The sequence below is a fragment of the Ahaetulla prasina genome, chromosome 4, assembly GCF_028640845.1.
Source record: "Ahaetulla prasina isolate Xishuangbanna chromosome 4, ASM2864084v1, whole genome shotgun sequence".
NCBI lineage: Eukaryota > Metazoa > Chordata > Lepidosauria > Squamata > Colubridae > Ahaetulla > Ahaetulla prasina.
Genome location: NC_080542.1, coordinates 52,620,087 through 52,635,248, shown reverse-complemented (window position 1 = coordinate 52,635,248; position 15,162 = coordinate 52,620,087). Strand labels below are relative to the sequence as shown.

The window sequence follows — 15,162 nt, the reverse complement described above, 5'->3', positions numbered from 1 at the left end:
CAATCTTTCATATGTTCCCAGCTCTTGTCTTAGGTTCTCTCTCTCTAACCTCTGACTATTTTAAAAGGATAATGTTAAAATCCCTTAGTTAGAAATATACAAAACAGAGATGAGATACTAATAGCATAGATAAATGCAAAGGCAACAGTAATTATCGAATCATTCATAAAAATGAAAGAAAATATTTCAAAAAAGGAAACTAACATTAGTTTCTGTTTCATGTACTTCTCAGCAAAATATTTATTAAATGTACTGTGGTTTATTATGGAAAAATATGTTAACATTTCTAAGATATTAAAAAATAAATTGATTTTCAGTATTGAAGTTCACTGAAATATCCATAACATCAATGAAAATCCATAAAACCCAATTTTGCATGAGTTTACCTTTTTGACCACATTGTCCAAATCAGTGATCATACGATGAAGGTTCTCTTCTGTGCCCTGTATGTGAGGTTTGACTCCAGGTATACGAGATTTCTTGGCATTATCAATCACACCTTTCATTTTTTCTATTTCTTCTCTAAATAAAACCAGAATCCATCAAATACACCATCATTCATTGTTTGTTCAAGAAATAACAACAACAACAAAAAAGATGGCAAGCAAATCTGTCACTCCTATGTGCATTATCTATAAAGCAGGAGTTATTAACTTTTTTAGGCAGCAGACACAAGTTCACACAATATCATAGATGCTAAAATGTAAAAATGCTTAATAAAATGAACATTATAACATTTACATATGTATATGCATTAGTTCCCCTGAAATGAGGTAAGCCTCATCTCTATCCACTTCTGGAAAGTCCTTAAAAATGTTTTTCCAGCAATCTTTGGGATCCCAAAAACACAGCCTGTGAGATAGCTATAATCCTCAGAATACTGCCAATTTCCCTGAAATCTTGGTTTTTATTTCTAATTGTTTTTTTTATAGTTATTTACATTTGTTTTTAATTGATTTTGCTGTATACTGCTCAGAATCACATGAAGGTGTGATAAGACGCCATATAAATTTGCTTCAATTAATATGTTTTTAGGCTGAATAAAATCTCTATAAATAAAATCTCCTATAGGAACAAAGATCTTGCCAAATAAGGTAGTTTGAACTTTAAAAAAATTAAATAATTTCTTTTTAATGAAATCATTGAGCATTATTGACAGGTAGTTCTCAGACCACTCTTTCAATGACCATTTGATGTTATGGTGGTTCTGAATGCATTTACTTACAACTGGTCTTTAAAGGACTAGTTGTCTATATACCTGCAGTCACATAATTATGATCTGGGTGCTTGCACAGTGACAGCTGCAGCATCCCACAGTTATGTGATTGCCATTTGTGACCCCCCCACCCGGGTGGCTTCTTATGAGTAAAGTCAAGGGGGAAGCCAACAGAAAAGGTAGTAAGTCGTTTCAGTAAATCTCCCCAACCCAGAAGCAGTCACACGTAACCTAGCCAATGCTTGTGTCATATGTCATCAGTCATTGTGCACCCTTCCCAGCCCAGCAGCAGTCATTCCCAGCCTGGCTATGCACTTGCAGCACATTGCCGGTCACTGGTCACACCTGATCCAAGAGCAGCCATTTACCTACCCATCAACCTATTTGAATTGCCTCAGATTTGCAACTTCCTGGTGGTTTCCCCATGGAATGTACTTTTTGGAAACCAGCAGCCAGGATGTCCTCCCCTAGTAACCTACAATCCTCACTTAATTATGGTAACAGATGGCTAATATTGCTGTCACTAAAGAATGCAACCAAGTGACATCTTGTCTTATAACTGCATTGTTTAGTGACAGAAATTCCAGTCCCAATAACTGTCATTAAGAGGTACTGCACTCCTAACCCTTATATAATTAAATTATATAATTTAAATGGAAAAAAAATAAACTATTGATTCTAGTTACTGATTAGAGTTACCTATAAGAGTTTGCTTACCCTTATTTTTTGTGGAAGCAAAAACTGTCTGGAGTAATCCTTTAAACTATAAATAGTTTAGAAACCAAAACAGCTGGAAAAGTAACACGCTAACTCCAATCCAAATAAACTATAGTACAGTTCATTGTATAAACTCGGTCACTGACTACTGAAACTAAAATCTAACACAAAAACTCTACAATTCTTATTTTTATAGTACAAATATTTTTAAAATCTTTTTTCATATAAAAACTCACTTGGCCTTTAACAGAATATCTGCAGCTTCATCCACAGCTTTTCTACGATCCTTCAATGCTTCCTCCAAAGTTCTCCACTGAACTGCCTTTTTCTCACTTGGAACCTAGCAGATATTCAAGATAGCCAATCATTTTCATTATTCATTATTGGACAAATTCCTTGTGTGTCCAATCATACTTGGCCAATAAACTATTCTATTCTATTCTGTTCTGTTCTGTTCTCCTAACTCTACTCTACTCTACCATATCAGTGGCACAGATTATCCAAACCTTTGTAGATGTTCTTCTCCTACCTTTTAGTAAGAGTATAAATGTGCTACCTAACTTTGAAAAAGTAGCTTTCATTCAGACGCATTCCCCCCTCCCCAAAGTGGGTGGAAATTCAGGGAACGTTGCCAAAGCCCTGCCCATCCTTCGGCTTCTGTCTCCCAGAAATTTGCGTCCTTGCAGCAAACAGCCTGGTCAGGTTCAGCACAGACTGATTTAACACAAGCAACTGATTGGCAGTTGGATCTGCTGCCTTGAATACCTCCAGTCAGATGTTCCAGGGGATTGGTGGGGATTGCCACCATCCATCACCACTACCACCTATTGCCATCTCTGCATGTCCCATTTTCTGCCTCCACGTGCCCCATTTTCTGCCTCCACACGCCCCATTTTAGGCCCGTTCCAGGTGGTAGGGATGCCCGCCGCCTGGAACAGCTGATCGGAGGTATTCTGGGAGGCAGATCCAAGCTGGGTCATTCCATGTCAAGTGGTCTAATTTCAGAAAAGTGCCGTGCTCGACCATCATGGATTTCGATGAAATTTTGTGTGAACATGTACACATGTTCCCAATTAACATTGGTAAAGTGTTACGTGTGCCGATGCAATACTTGTGGAGATATAGTCATTTGTGTGACCCCTTACCACAGCCTTCTACAGAATCCTAGAGCATGCTGATCCGATTCTTACAGTCCAATTAACTTGTAGTCCAAGTTAATTTTTTTCAATCAGAAGTTTGTGATGTTTTACATAAAAGATTCCCTTTTCCTTATTTAGTTATACACTTTGCGTTACTGTGAGCAATTATTGCAGTGCTACTGAATAGATTTTATTCATGTGTCTTTTTTTTTTAAACAAGGTTCCCCTAGTAATGTCATATATTCCAACAAAAAGCTATATCATCATCTAAGTTTGATAAGTGAATAATATTACAGGTAATCTTCATTTAATGTCCATGGATTCAGTCACCGTTCAAAGTTATAGTGGCGCTAAACAAGGGATACTTAAGACAGGTCACATCATTCCTGTATCTGTGATCACAATTTGGTTGCCTGGCAATCAGCTCGCAATTATAATGGTTGCAATGTCCAATGATCCTGTGATCACTATTGTGACATTCACTGCCAGCTTACAACCAATCAATAGCAAAGCCAACAGGAAGTCAAGTGATATTGTGTCTTACGACTGCACTGTTAGCAATGGAATTTCTGGTCCCAATTATTGTTAGTAAGTGAGGACTACTGTACTGTTGAATAACTTACATCCCACCTCTGTATTGGTTTTGGTCTCTAAAGATGTGTGACACATTTAGCAACTTTTCCTTAGTGATTAAAAACATCGAAAAAAACTTACAAAAATGTAACATATAATAAATATAAAACATGTGCACCTCACAGTTATCCATAGCTTCTTTCAGTTTTTGAGCATGAAGATTGACCGCCTGGACAGCAGCTTCCTGGAGAGTAACTGCTTGCAAAGTGATACGAGTAGTGCTATTCAAAGCACTTTCCAAGGATGCTGCAAGGGCTAGAAAGGGAAATGCGAAAATGATTGTATTGATCATTAACATTACATAATTAATTTAATCTTCCAGTTTAGTTTTTAATATATTTTTTCATGGTTCTCTTAAAATTAAAAAGAAAATCAAAGATCTGGCATTCGACTATATTTTTTTATGAAATGCAAAACCAGCAGTTTGGTTAAATATTTGCAGACAAGTCAAGACCAGAAACCAGATTTAAATATTTAAAATTGGCTGTCTATCCATTCTGACTTATGTTAAAGCACTAAAGTTCCAGATTCACTCATCATGGCTTTGTATTTATGGAGTACTTCTACATACTAGTCCATGGTCCCAAACTATATTTTGGAACACAACTTTGCCACTTCATAAGAAGCAATATGAATTAAACCAAATAAAATGTATATTAAAATAGTCCATGAATCTATTTTTAATCAGAATATTTTTAAATGTTGTAAAATGAATATGAACCACATAAACTAATTATCTTTTCAGGGGGTAAAGTAAATAAGGTTTACTTTAGAGCTACTGAAATTAAAACCATGTTTTTGAAATTGTATAAAAGTAGCCATAATATCTACCCACATACCCTTAATTTTCTCTTGTTCTTCTTTCTCTTGTTGTGCTAGACGAGCTGCAACCTCTTCAGGTGGCCTTTCTTTTACAACAGCATCACCATGACGATGTTCTTTACCTAGGTATAGATATTTTTAAGCACAATACTAAAAGGAAAACCAAGACTAAGCACACCTTATTTTTAAGAAAGTGACTTGTTAGATTTCTATAATGGCCTGTGTACTTAAAAAGGATTTTGCAGGTATATTAAATGTCCTCCTAATACCTTGTATTAAACCAATTAGGAATGAGTGTTTGATGACTGAATTATGTCTTCAGTCATTCTAATGGCATTAACGCACACATTAGACATATCCTTGAAATTACAGCGTGAACAACTGAGATCTACATTTCTGCTCACCCTCAAAATAGTATGAAGATACATTGCAGCTTTTAACACTACTCTGCATCTGGGAAGCCAGGGTAAAATCTATGTAGTGACACTGAGCTTTGGAGAATTTAGTACAAGTATGGAAATTTCCCATTTCTTGTAACGCCTGATTAAATAAAGAAACAGAAGTTTTTCTTTTGATGGTTTGCTAGTTCTAAAATAAAATTCAGGCCTGTGTTTTCATAGTGGGAATTTAAGTATCTTGATCAGTGCCAAAATGAACTCTGTTGGTACCTTCAACTCCAAAATTGAGAACACAGATGCACAATTTGAAAGTGGACATTAGTAGCAGCAACCACAAAAACCTTTATGAATACTACCATAATCTGTAAATGTATTCCTTTTTTGAACCTTGGACTAAAAAGTTGGTAAGGTTAGAGGAAATCAATGAAATAACTTCAGGTAAAGATCCTACCTACATACTATCTGCAATTGAACGATTGTTCATCTAGATAAAATAGTAAACAATATTCTTTCTAATTGGTATTGAAACTGATTTTCTTATCATCATCTTCTTTCAAAGAGGATGTTCGTTAAGTTAAAAAGTACACATCCAAGATGTAGGGGGAGAAATATACAAAAGTACATCTTAAATCTATTTTATTATGACATCTAAATACTGTGACAGATACCCTGAATTTTTACAAAATTACATAGAATTTCTTTCTCAATAAGATTTCACTAAAGAGGGATTTAAAAATAGTTACAAAAGTAGTGAGTAAGTAAAATTGTTTGTGTATGTGTGTGTATTTCAAGTCATATTCATGTTAAGTTCTTCTAAAGGAGAAAGCAAAAAGGATGAGGCAAACATTATCACGAAAAGTAAGCTATCAGAAATAAAAGAAAAAAGTTTATAAGAACAATATTTATAGTTTATATTTTCTGAACTTTGTATTTTATTGCTAAAGTTTAAAAAAAAAATCTAGGGTATTTTATTGAGAATTTTTTTAAAAATTTCAAGTTTAAACTGAACAATAAACCCAATAATGAGGTTCCTCTCCAAAATGGCTGCTGACCAGTAGACTGCAGTTCCCTGTAGTAGCAGCAGCCAGAAGATTACTAGTCTTTCAATTGTCTTTTCCTCTGAGTTCTTGTAAGCAAGCCTGGGTTTTAACTTTTAACTTTTGTATTTTGCTTTGATTTTTATCTTTAAAACTGGCCAGTTGAATGCTAATTTATTTCAACCCATGCTAGATTTTATCTGTTCTTTTTGCTTTTTTCCCTTGATTTATTCGGCTGTTTTCATTAATTTCTGATTTGTTTGTAGGAAAATCACAAGGTGTTCCTGGATAGTGAAAATGTTTTTACTTGATTTACATTTTTATTGGACATTCACTACAGGGATTGTGTATGTTACCAATTTGCATAATGTTTGAATTTATCTTTCTCAATCTTTCTTTTAATTTCAGATCAAAATATCCAGAAATTATCTTCCCAGCTCCTCTCTCTATTTCCTTATGAAGAACTCTCTTATCTACTACATAGAGCAACAACATATCATATTACAAACAAGGGAGTGACATCGACACTCGAAAAAAACAGTTTGATAACATGCAATTCCCAGCTAAAAGCTTTTTTAAAAGGTTTGATGAATCGGTAACGGTTTTGGAAAACATTCAGCGGCAAGTAAATGTAGATACATTAAACCCACCAAAGGAACGTGATTTGAAAGCGGTAGATTTGCTGGGAAGATATATGGACCCTACAATTTAGAACTAACTGAGTCAATTCCATATGCCGCCCTAAAGTTCAAGTCTGCATTCTTATACAACAGCACAAAACTGAGTGCATATGTGATAAATTGTTCTTTCTTAAGTGGACTGAAGGCGATTGGGGAATGGATTTATCACACTTAACTAGGAAACAATTTCATCTGGACTTTTTGGAGACAATATGCTGGTTTTGGAAATTGGACTAATTATATTTAATCAGACAATAATTGATAAAGAGATGGTTTTAAGAAGCAAACATGATATCTGATCCAGGACGAACCAGTGTTAATTTTTGGGACAATTTGGGATCATTAAGTAGCCAGGGTAAATTTTCTATGAGTTGATTACAAGATAGATTGTTAACAGAAGGTTTTGAAATTTTGATCTTGCCTTTTTTATTATTGTTGTTGTTCTTAACTATTTTGACATTAATATGCATATATTATATAGATGACAGGTTAATAGAATTACTAATTTAATAGTTTAAAATTCTTTGGGTCTGTTTTACAAGGGGTGGGAAACTAATATTGGTGTCATATATTAATCAGTATTCAACTGGTGTTTTGTATTTTAACTTATTTTGACTAATATAAAAATAGATTAAAAAACAATAAACCCAATAATGTATGAAGAATAGAAGATAATGTATGCCCATTTTTTGATTGATAGGTCCCAAAATCAAATATTACTGTAGAAATATGTAAAATTCCAACAAAGGAATATAGCAATAATAGAATTATAAAAATTCAGAAGGATGTTAGTTTTTGTTAACAAATAAAACATATCATTAATTGTTTCAGACTTTGAAATAAATTCGATTTGAACTAAAGAAAAAAGTTAACTTCATAACCAAAATAAATAAGTTTTTTATACCAAACTAATACTTTTATGACTTTTTTTGCCACATTGTAGCTGAAGATACATATATCTTCATATATGTCAACTGCTTTGGTTACTAAAAGCAGCAATTAGGCAGATGACAATGTGAAATTTTAAGTTACAGTCATAAAAATTAATCATTTTAAACCAATTGATATCTTGGATATAGGACAAAATTATTAATTTTCACATCACTAAGGATCCCAAAAAACTAAGCAAAATCAGTAACAAAATATTAGAAGTGGTTATACAAAACCTGCAGAATATTAAATAAGTCATATATTAATTAATTGAGGAATTCTTGCTCAAAGAGATGGCAAGAATCTTGATAGTTAACATCCATATATAATGGATCTAGCTCTGAATCTCCATAATTATATTTGTTTCAGAATTTTGCAGATAAACAAAAGATACCTAAATCAGGTTTTTGCTGAACGTGACTTTTGTTGCATTCCTCCTCCTGCTGCATTCCTGGAGCTGGTACTGACAATGCTTCCCCTGTTGCTGAGATTATGTGAGCGACTTCTGAGCCTGCTGTAAATATTGATGATACATAAACTTAAAGGGTTGGAAGCTGAATGACTAATCTATGTTCTCGGGGATGTGATCCAATAGTTAATAGCCAGATCACTATCTTTACAAATCTTTCTTTTCAATAGTACTGATTTTTATCTTAACTCTCTTTTCTTTTCTTCCTTCCTTCCTTCCTCTTCCTGTCTCTCTCTCTCTCTCTCTCTCTTTTGCCATCCATCCATTCATCCGTATCATTTTGTAAGTAACTCAAGGAGTTAAGTACCGTATATACTCGAATATAAGCCGATCCGAGTATAAGCCGAGGTCCCCAATTTTACCCCAAAAAACTGGGGTAAACTGGGGACTCGAGTATAAGCCGAGGGTGGGAAATGAGGCAGCTACCGGTCGGGGAAACCCTCCCTCCCTCAGCCGAGAAGGCTGGCGGCTCCCCCGCCCCGCCCTCTCACTGCACCGGCAGGGCTTCCCCGCGCTAATGCAAAAGCCCGCCAAGTTTGCGCCATCCGGTATAATGTGAAAAAAAGAAGAAAAAAAAAACTCGAGTATAAGCCGTATATACTCGAGTATAAGCCAAGGGGACGTTTTTCAGCACAAAAAACGTGCTGAAAAACTCGGCTTATACTCGAGTATATACGGTATACATAACACTCTTGCCTCTTCCTATTTTCTTGACAACAAAAATCCTATGAGGTGGTTCTCAAACTTAATTATTTTATACACTTGTGGGGGTTGTTGTTTTTTTTTCTTCTTATTTTTCTGATTTCATTTCTTTTGTATTCTATATCATGTTGTTACGACCTATGATCACAATTAACTAATTGAATGATTGATGCTGTAAATATGTACGCAAACTCCATTCATGCATTATTCTATGCCACTGCTACTGCCACTCCTCTCCTTCTTTGCTTTAAGAAAGACTTTTTGGAAGCTCTTCCAAAATCTTATTTGAGGCAGAGAAAAAGCTAACTTCTGTCAGTATGGAAAGCTTGAAACGAATTACTGAAATGCAAAGGCAGTATTTTTCTTAATATTCCAATTGCCATCTAAATAGTATATAAATAGAACAAACCAAGTGCTTTAAAGACCAATGTATGGTATTTCAGTCTTTTTTCCATATGGAACTAAAAAATAGACAAATCTTTACTTTGCGCATAAAGGATTCAAAAGTAATAATCAGATAGATATAGGTAGTACTTTTTTTCCAGCAGCAATTAAATTTTATAGAGGTATGATAATCTAATTGTACTCCATTCTGTGTTTATAAAAATATGATGGCCCATACTTATCAATTCATTTTTAATGTTTTATTTTAACTTAAACTAGAGATTCCTCTAATAACTGTTTTGTATGTGAAGCCACCACCTGAGATACTGACTGCAATTAAATTTTGGAAGCAGATCTCCAGTCCTACTTGTTCTTAGAGAAAAATTCAATTCTTCCTGTAAAAAGCCATAGGAAATTATATTTCCAATTATGGCCTACCAGCCTAATCACCAATGATAACTAGTTTAGAGAAAGCTATTTCTAAAATAAAGAAGCATGTTTTACATCTTGATTAAAAAATTGGCTGATCTAACGTTCCAAATTATCTTACAGAATTTTATCTCAATCCTTTTGCTATTCCTAATTATTTTAAGAAGCTTTCTGTCATGCTGAAAAGTATTCAGATTAGCAAGATTTAATGACCTTCTAACAAATATGCAGAAACGCCAGTTTAAAAATATTTCCCAATGAGATCATAACTGCTTATGCTCAGAGTTAGTTAAATCAGTAACTCATGTTCTCTTGTACTTTCCCTTATTTCAATATTGGAAACTGATTCTAATATATTCTCCCTTTCTTGGGGAGTATAAGGATTACTCCTAGTTTGAATGCCAAACTATACACTTTATATCAGCAGGTATCTCTATTGATATTTCTAAATTTTCATTTATGGCAGCTGCTGTAAGAATTGCCTAGATCTATGATGGTGAACCTATGGCCCAGGTGGCACTCATAGCCATTTCAGTGGGCATGTGAGCTCAGCTCTGGTGCACCTGCGTGCACTGGCCAGCTGATTTTCGGACCTTCTGGGCCCACCAGAAGTAGGGAAACAGGCTGTTTCCTGCCTCCAGAGGGCCTGGGTGGTGGTGGGGAAGGCCCGTTTTTCTCTCTTACCTAGCTCCAGAGCCTCTCTAGGAGTCTGGGGGGAGTGGAAACTGCCTTTCCCATCCCTCCCCAGGCCCTCCGGAGGCCAGAAACGACCCTTTACCAACTTCTGGTTGGACAGGAAGTGACTTTTTTTGCTGTCCCCAGCCCCCCCCAGAGCCTCTCTAGGAGTCTGGAGGCTGGGGAACAGCAAAAAATGTCACTTCCTTTCCAACCGGAAGTTGGTAAACGGGCTGTTTTTGGCCTCCGCAGGGCCTCCAGGGAAATGGGGAACGCCATTTTCCACCCTCCCAGACTCCTAGAGAGGCTCTGGAAACAAGTAAGAGAAAAAAATGGGCCTATCGGGCCATTGTGTGTCGGTGGGGGGGGGAGAGTCGCGTGCGCATGTGCAGGGGTGGGGCGCATAGAATTATGGGTGTGGGTACGCACACACGTGACTCCCCCCGCTCCCCCCTTTCTGGCACACGATGGCAAAAACGTTAGCCATCACTGGCCTAGATATTTGGGAATCCAAAAAGATTCCCAATGCTACTTTCTTTCTTACTCTTCATATATACATATAAAATACTTTATCTTATTTAATTAAATCTATTCAACCTATTACATATATTCCTTCTATTAATTTAATTAGTCTCAACAATTTCTAGATATTTTTCCTCTTAATTTGTTCTTTGATTATACATTCATCAATAATTTTCTGAACATTTGTGGTTTGTATATTTGTTACATAATACTGTTAACATTTTAATAATTTTATACGTAAAATATTTTAAAGTGTATTTCAACAACAGATGTTATCAGCAAGCACTTAATATAAAAGGACACGCAGGTGTTAATACTCTCAAAAGAAAAATAGATTAGAGCTAGTTTAAAATAACAGCTAGCTTCAAACATTGAATCTTTCATAAATACGACACTGCTGCCTATTGGGATTTTAGGGCAATAGTCTGTTTTTACCTTCTTTTTCTTCTGTAGTAGTTGAAATAGTGTCCGTTTTGCTCTTTGGAGATCTCACAACTGCTTGTTTAGATTCTTTCTTAATTTCTGCTACAGAAGATATATTTAGTGGCGCTGACTGTATCTGTGGAAAAAAATATTTAGTTCCATTAGTTAGGAGGTTTTCTTGCTATAATTTAATTTTTTTTATTTGTGCTTTATTCCCACTGAGAGAAAAAGAAAATTCTTATTGCTTTCTCAGTACTTAGTAACATGATATAACTTCATCATGAATTTCACCTTAGCTATGAAATAAATAAAGTTTACAAGAATTTCATTTTCAAAGATAAAAATATAGCCCTAAAGTTTAGACAAGCTAACATACTAAGAACAGTATCAGAACTTCAACCAGAACGTCATTGAAGGGGATTCTCAAAATCAAATAATCTTTTTGAGGTAACCTTTATACATTCTAGAAAAGAAATTATATCCTGAAGAAGCTTTTTGAATTACATATATATAATATATTCCAAATCCTAATTGGGGAAACAAAGCATATATCACTTCAGAAAAAAAAAACCTTACTGGTTTCTTTGGTGTTGAAATATTAGAAGGAAGAGGACCCAAAACTATTTCAAACAAATCTCTGGAATAAGGGATTGTCTTCTCTACATTTTCTCGGAAGCGTGGATCATAATTTGCATATAAAATAGTTCCACCTATTCCTCCACCAACAAACAAAACACTGGCACCAATTATTTTCCCTGCAGAGACACTGTTAAAACAAGGAAAAACCTTTTAGATATGTATTTTTTAAAAAATAACAAGAGAGAAGAGCATCAGATATATGTTAGAAATCTTTACTTTCTTCCTAGGCTAACTTATTGTTAACAATCAAAAAGCCTTAACTTTTTGTATGTAAGTATCAGCATCATATATCTTTGAATGCAAATGAGAGGAATTTCAAACTTCTGTAAATCATTATCATTACATAAACGCTATTCCCAATAACATATAAAATATAATCCAATGTATTATAACGAAGGCTGGATTTGAAGATAAAAAACTGCTTGGGAACATCTGTCAGAAACTTCTCAAAGCAGCTTCTTCTTCAGAACAGCACAATTGCTCTTTGCAACATTAATATAATTCAAGGTAAAGTGGGATTTTTCTCTTTCTCAACTTTAAACACATAACAGGCAAGCTATGAACAGAGTTTTCCCAAACATAATTTATGAGTACAACTGGCCCTTGATTTACGAACATTATCTTGCCATAGTAACTTCAAATGATTATAAAATGACCAGTTCTTAAGCAAAGACCATGTGTATATGAGATGTGAAGATTGCCTTTTCCAGAAGATATATAATAATGTCGGAAGCATGATAATATTTACTTTTAGTTAGTTTGGGATATCATTTGTTTTGTAACTGTTTTTATTTCTTGCATTCAATAAAGGAAGATTCAGAAAAATATGTATCCAAAGCATTGATCTATCAAGAAAAATACCTTAGATCTCCCAGTTAGCATAACAATTGTATACTATATTTAGAGGAAGGCTCCTTATATCATCTCTATTGATAATTAATTTAAAAAACTGTTTTACGAATCTACATACCCAGGTTCTCTAGATGAGGCATATCCACGAGACAGTCGTGAAGAACGGAGTGAACTTTTACTACAAAGACAATTCTAAAAAAAAATACAATACGTTATGAATAATGATTTAGTTCAAATTTATTTCATTTATCTCATGTTTTACTAATCTTTAATATTGTTATTACAGCAGCCTTGCAAATAACTATTTATTGGCTTCTGCCCACCTTAGTTTAACTTCAGTGATATTTTGATAGCATAAACCCACAAATAATACAGATTCCAACCTCCCTAGCCCCCCATGACCTTGAAAATATTTTTAGGATACCTAGGAACCATGGTAGCACAGCGATTATAATGCAGTACTGCAGGATATTTCTGCTGACTATCAGCTGCCTGCAATTTGGCAGTTCGAATCTCACCAGGCTCAAGTTGACTCATCCTTCTATAGAGATTGGTAAAATGAGGACCCAGATTATTGAAAGCAGTATGCTGATTCTGTAAACTGCTTAGAGAGGGCTGTAAAGCACTATGAAGTGGTATATAAATCTAAGTGCTATTGCTATTGCTATGAGAGCAAGAATTTAATCTGATTAATACATCAGATCAAGAACTGTAATTTCCATCCCAGATTCAGAAATCTCTTTGGGAGCTGGTTGTTATTAATTTATAATCTTTTTAATGCCTTGCTTACATTCAATTAAAGTACTACAACACAATCTATGTTAGGATATTCTAGTTTTCCCAAGCTTTTTCCAATGGTTCAAAATACAGCAACTAGGCTACTGTCAAGCATTATCATTTTTATAACATTATGATATTAAAAATCAAATTAGTTCTCAATTTTTAAGATCACTTTAAAGCAAAGTAATATAATTTAAATAACTGGGACCATTTTTTTTAATTTTCAAATTTAAGCACTTATCTTTTAAAAAATGAAAAAAGTTCATTCTTTTGTATAACAAAGCAAATTTATGTTAGGAAATTCTAGTCCAAGGGTGTCAGACTAACAGCCCGTGGGCCAGATGTGTCACACACAGGCCACACCCATCCCAACTACGCAAAGGGGGAAACTGTCGCAATACATCATGTGATGGCAACTTGACACTATGAATTTGACACCCATGCTCTAGTAGTATGATTAAATGTTCAGTCAACATTTTTATTTTTGAAGAAAATTAAATGCTAGGAAAGACTCTCACATGTATACATTGACAATGGCATTAGAAATCTGATAAATGTGAATATTCATTTCTAGAGTTCGAACAAAAATCTACTGATAGTACTTACAATGCTTTTAAGGTGGATAATGTTTATTTAATGAATCTCTTTCTAAAGCACTGAATTGTAACATTTCTTAATTGCAGCACCAACAATGAATTGGTTCTTAGCCACATTTTACTGGTAGCAATTGAAAAGAAAATAAAGAAAATATTCATTTAAGCTTTCAGATGGATCAAAAGATATTCTTTGATTGCTGCAGAAATTGCACCTGATATAGAAACTATATTTTTCTTGTAACTATGGCAAAGAAAAAAAATGAACTTTTTGCTAACATCAACTTTTTAATTCTTGATTTAACTTTTTATGAATTTAATTTTAGCACTGTTTACAGATAGTCTTCAACTTACAATCATTCATTTAGTGGTTACTTCAAGGTTACAACAGCATTGAAAGTAGTGACTTATGACCATTTTTGACATCAACAACCATTGCATCCCCGTGGTCACATTATCAAAATTTGGACATTTGGCAACTGATATGTATTTATGATGTTTGCAGTGTCCTAGAGTCCTGCGATCAACTTTCTGACAAGCAAAGTCAATAAGGAAGCCAGTTTCACTTAATAGCCATGTTACTAACTTAACATTTGCAGTGATTCACTTAATAACTTTGGCAATAAATGTAAAATAGAGCAAAATTCACTTAACAACTTAGCAACAAAAATTTGGACTTAATGCAGTCACAAGTTGAGGACTACCTGTACATTCAGATTTAACTCACTTAAAAGAAAAAAATTGCACTGCTTAAGTGAGTTATTTCTGTTAACTAGTCAAATGTTGTATTGGTATAAGTGACTCATGGATGAAAGGCTGGAGGTTTCACATTTTGAATGGCATAATGCATTATAATAGTATATAACAGGATAATATAACAATAGTATAATCACTGATAAGCTTACAATTTCTGACAATTACTCATTAGAAATTATTTTGATTGGACCTGTAAGAAGCCCCTCCTCCCCAGATTAAATATTATTTATTCTTAATATTAAGAGAGGCAGAATATTATGTTTCCCCAAAGGAAAAATGGAGAAACATGTTCTTAAAAGCAGAAAGCAGCCCCAGTCTTTCTTAATAGCCACCAGCAGATGCCTGAAGCCTTTAGAGATGGACATT

At 34.4% G+C, this 15,162-nt stretch overlaps 1 protein-coding gene across 6 annotated transcripts in view; it reads right to left on the bottom strand.

The window, feature by feature from the left end:
• Positions 1 to 15,162, bottom strand: part of IMMT (inner membrane mitochondrial protein) — a 36,725-nt gene that overhangs the window by 15,287 nt on the left and 6,276 nt on the right. For 2 of the 6 annotated variants that reach the window (XM_058183401.1, XM_058183402.1), the window contains exons 2-9: positions 12,786 to 12,859; positions 11,753 to 11,942; positions 11,189 to 11,312; positions 7,967 to 8,086; positions 4,545 to 4,649; positions 3,824 to 3,960; positions 2,170 to 2,273; positions 387 to 522 (exon numbers count right to left, since the gene is read on the bottom strand). In XM_058183401.1, the coding sequence (XP_058039384.1) occupies positions 387 to 522; positions 2,170 to 2,273; positions 3,824 to 3,960; positions 4,545 to 4,649; positions 7,967 to 8,086; positions 11,189 to 11,312; positions 11,753 to 11,942; positions 12,786 to 12,859 (990 nt within the window). Of the gene's footprint in view, positions 1 to 386; positions 523 to 2,169; positions 2,274 to 3,823; positions 3,961 to 4,544; positions 4,650 to 7,966; positions 8,087 to 11,188; positions 11,313 to 11,752; positions 11,943 to 12,785; positions 12,860 to 15,162 lie in introns of those variants that run through there. The other 4 variants (XM_058183403.1, XM_058183404.1, XM_058183405.1 and 1 more) reach the window with 3 other exon arrangements.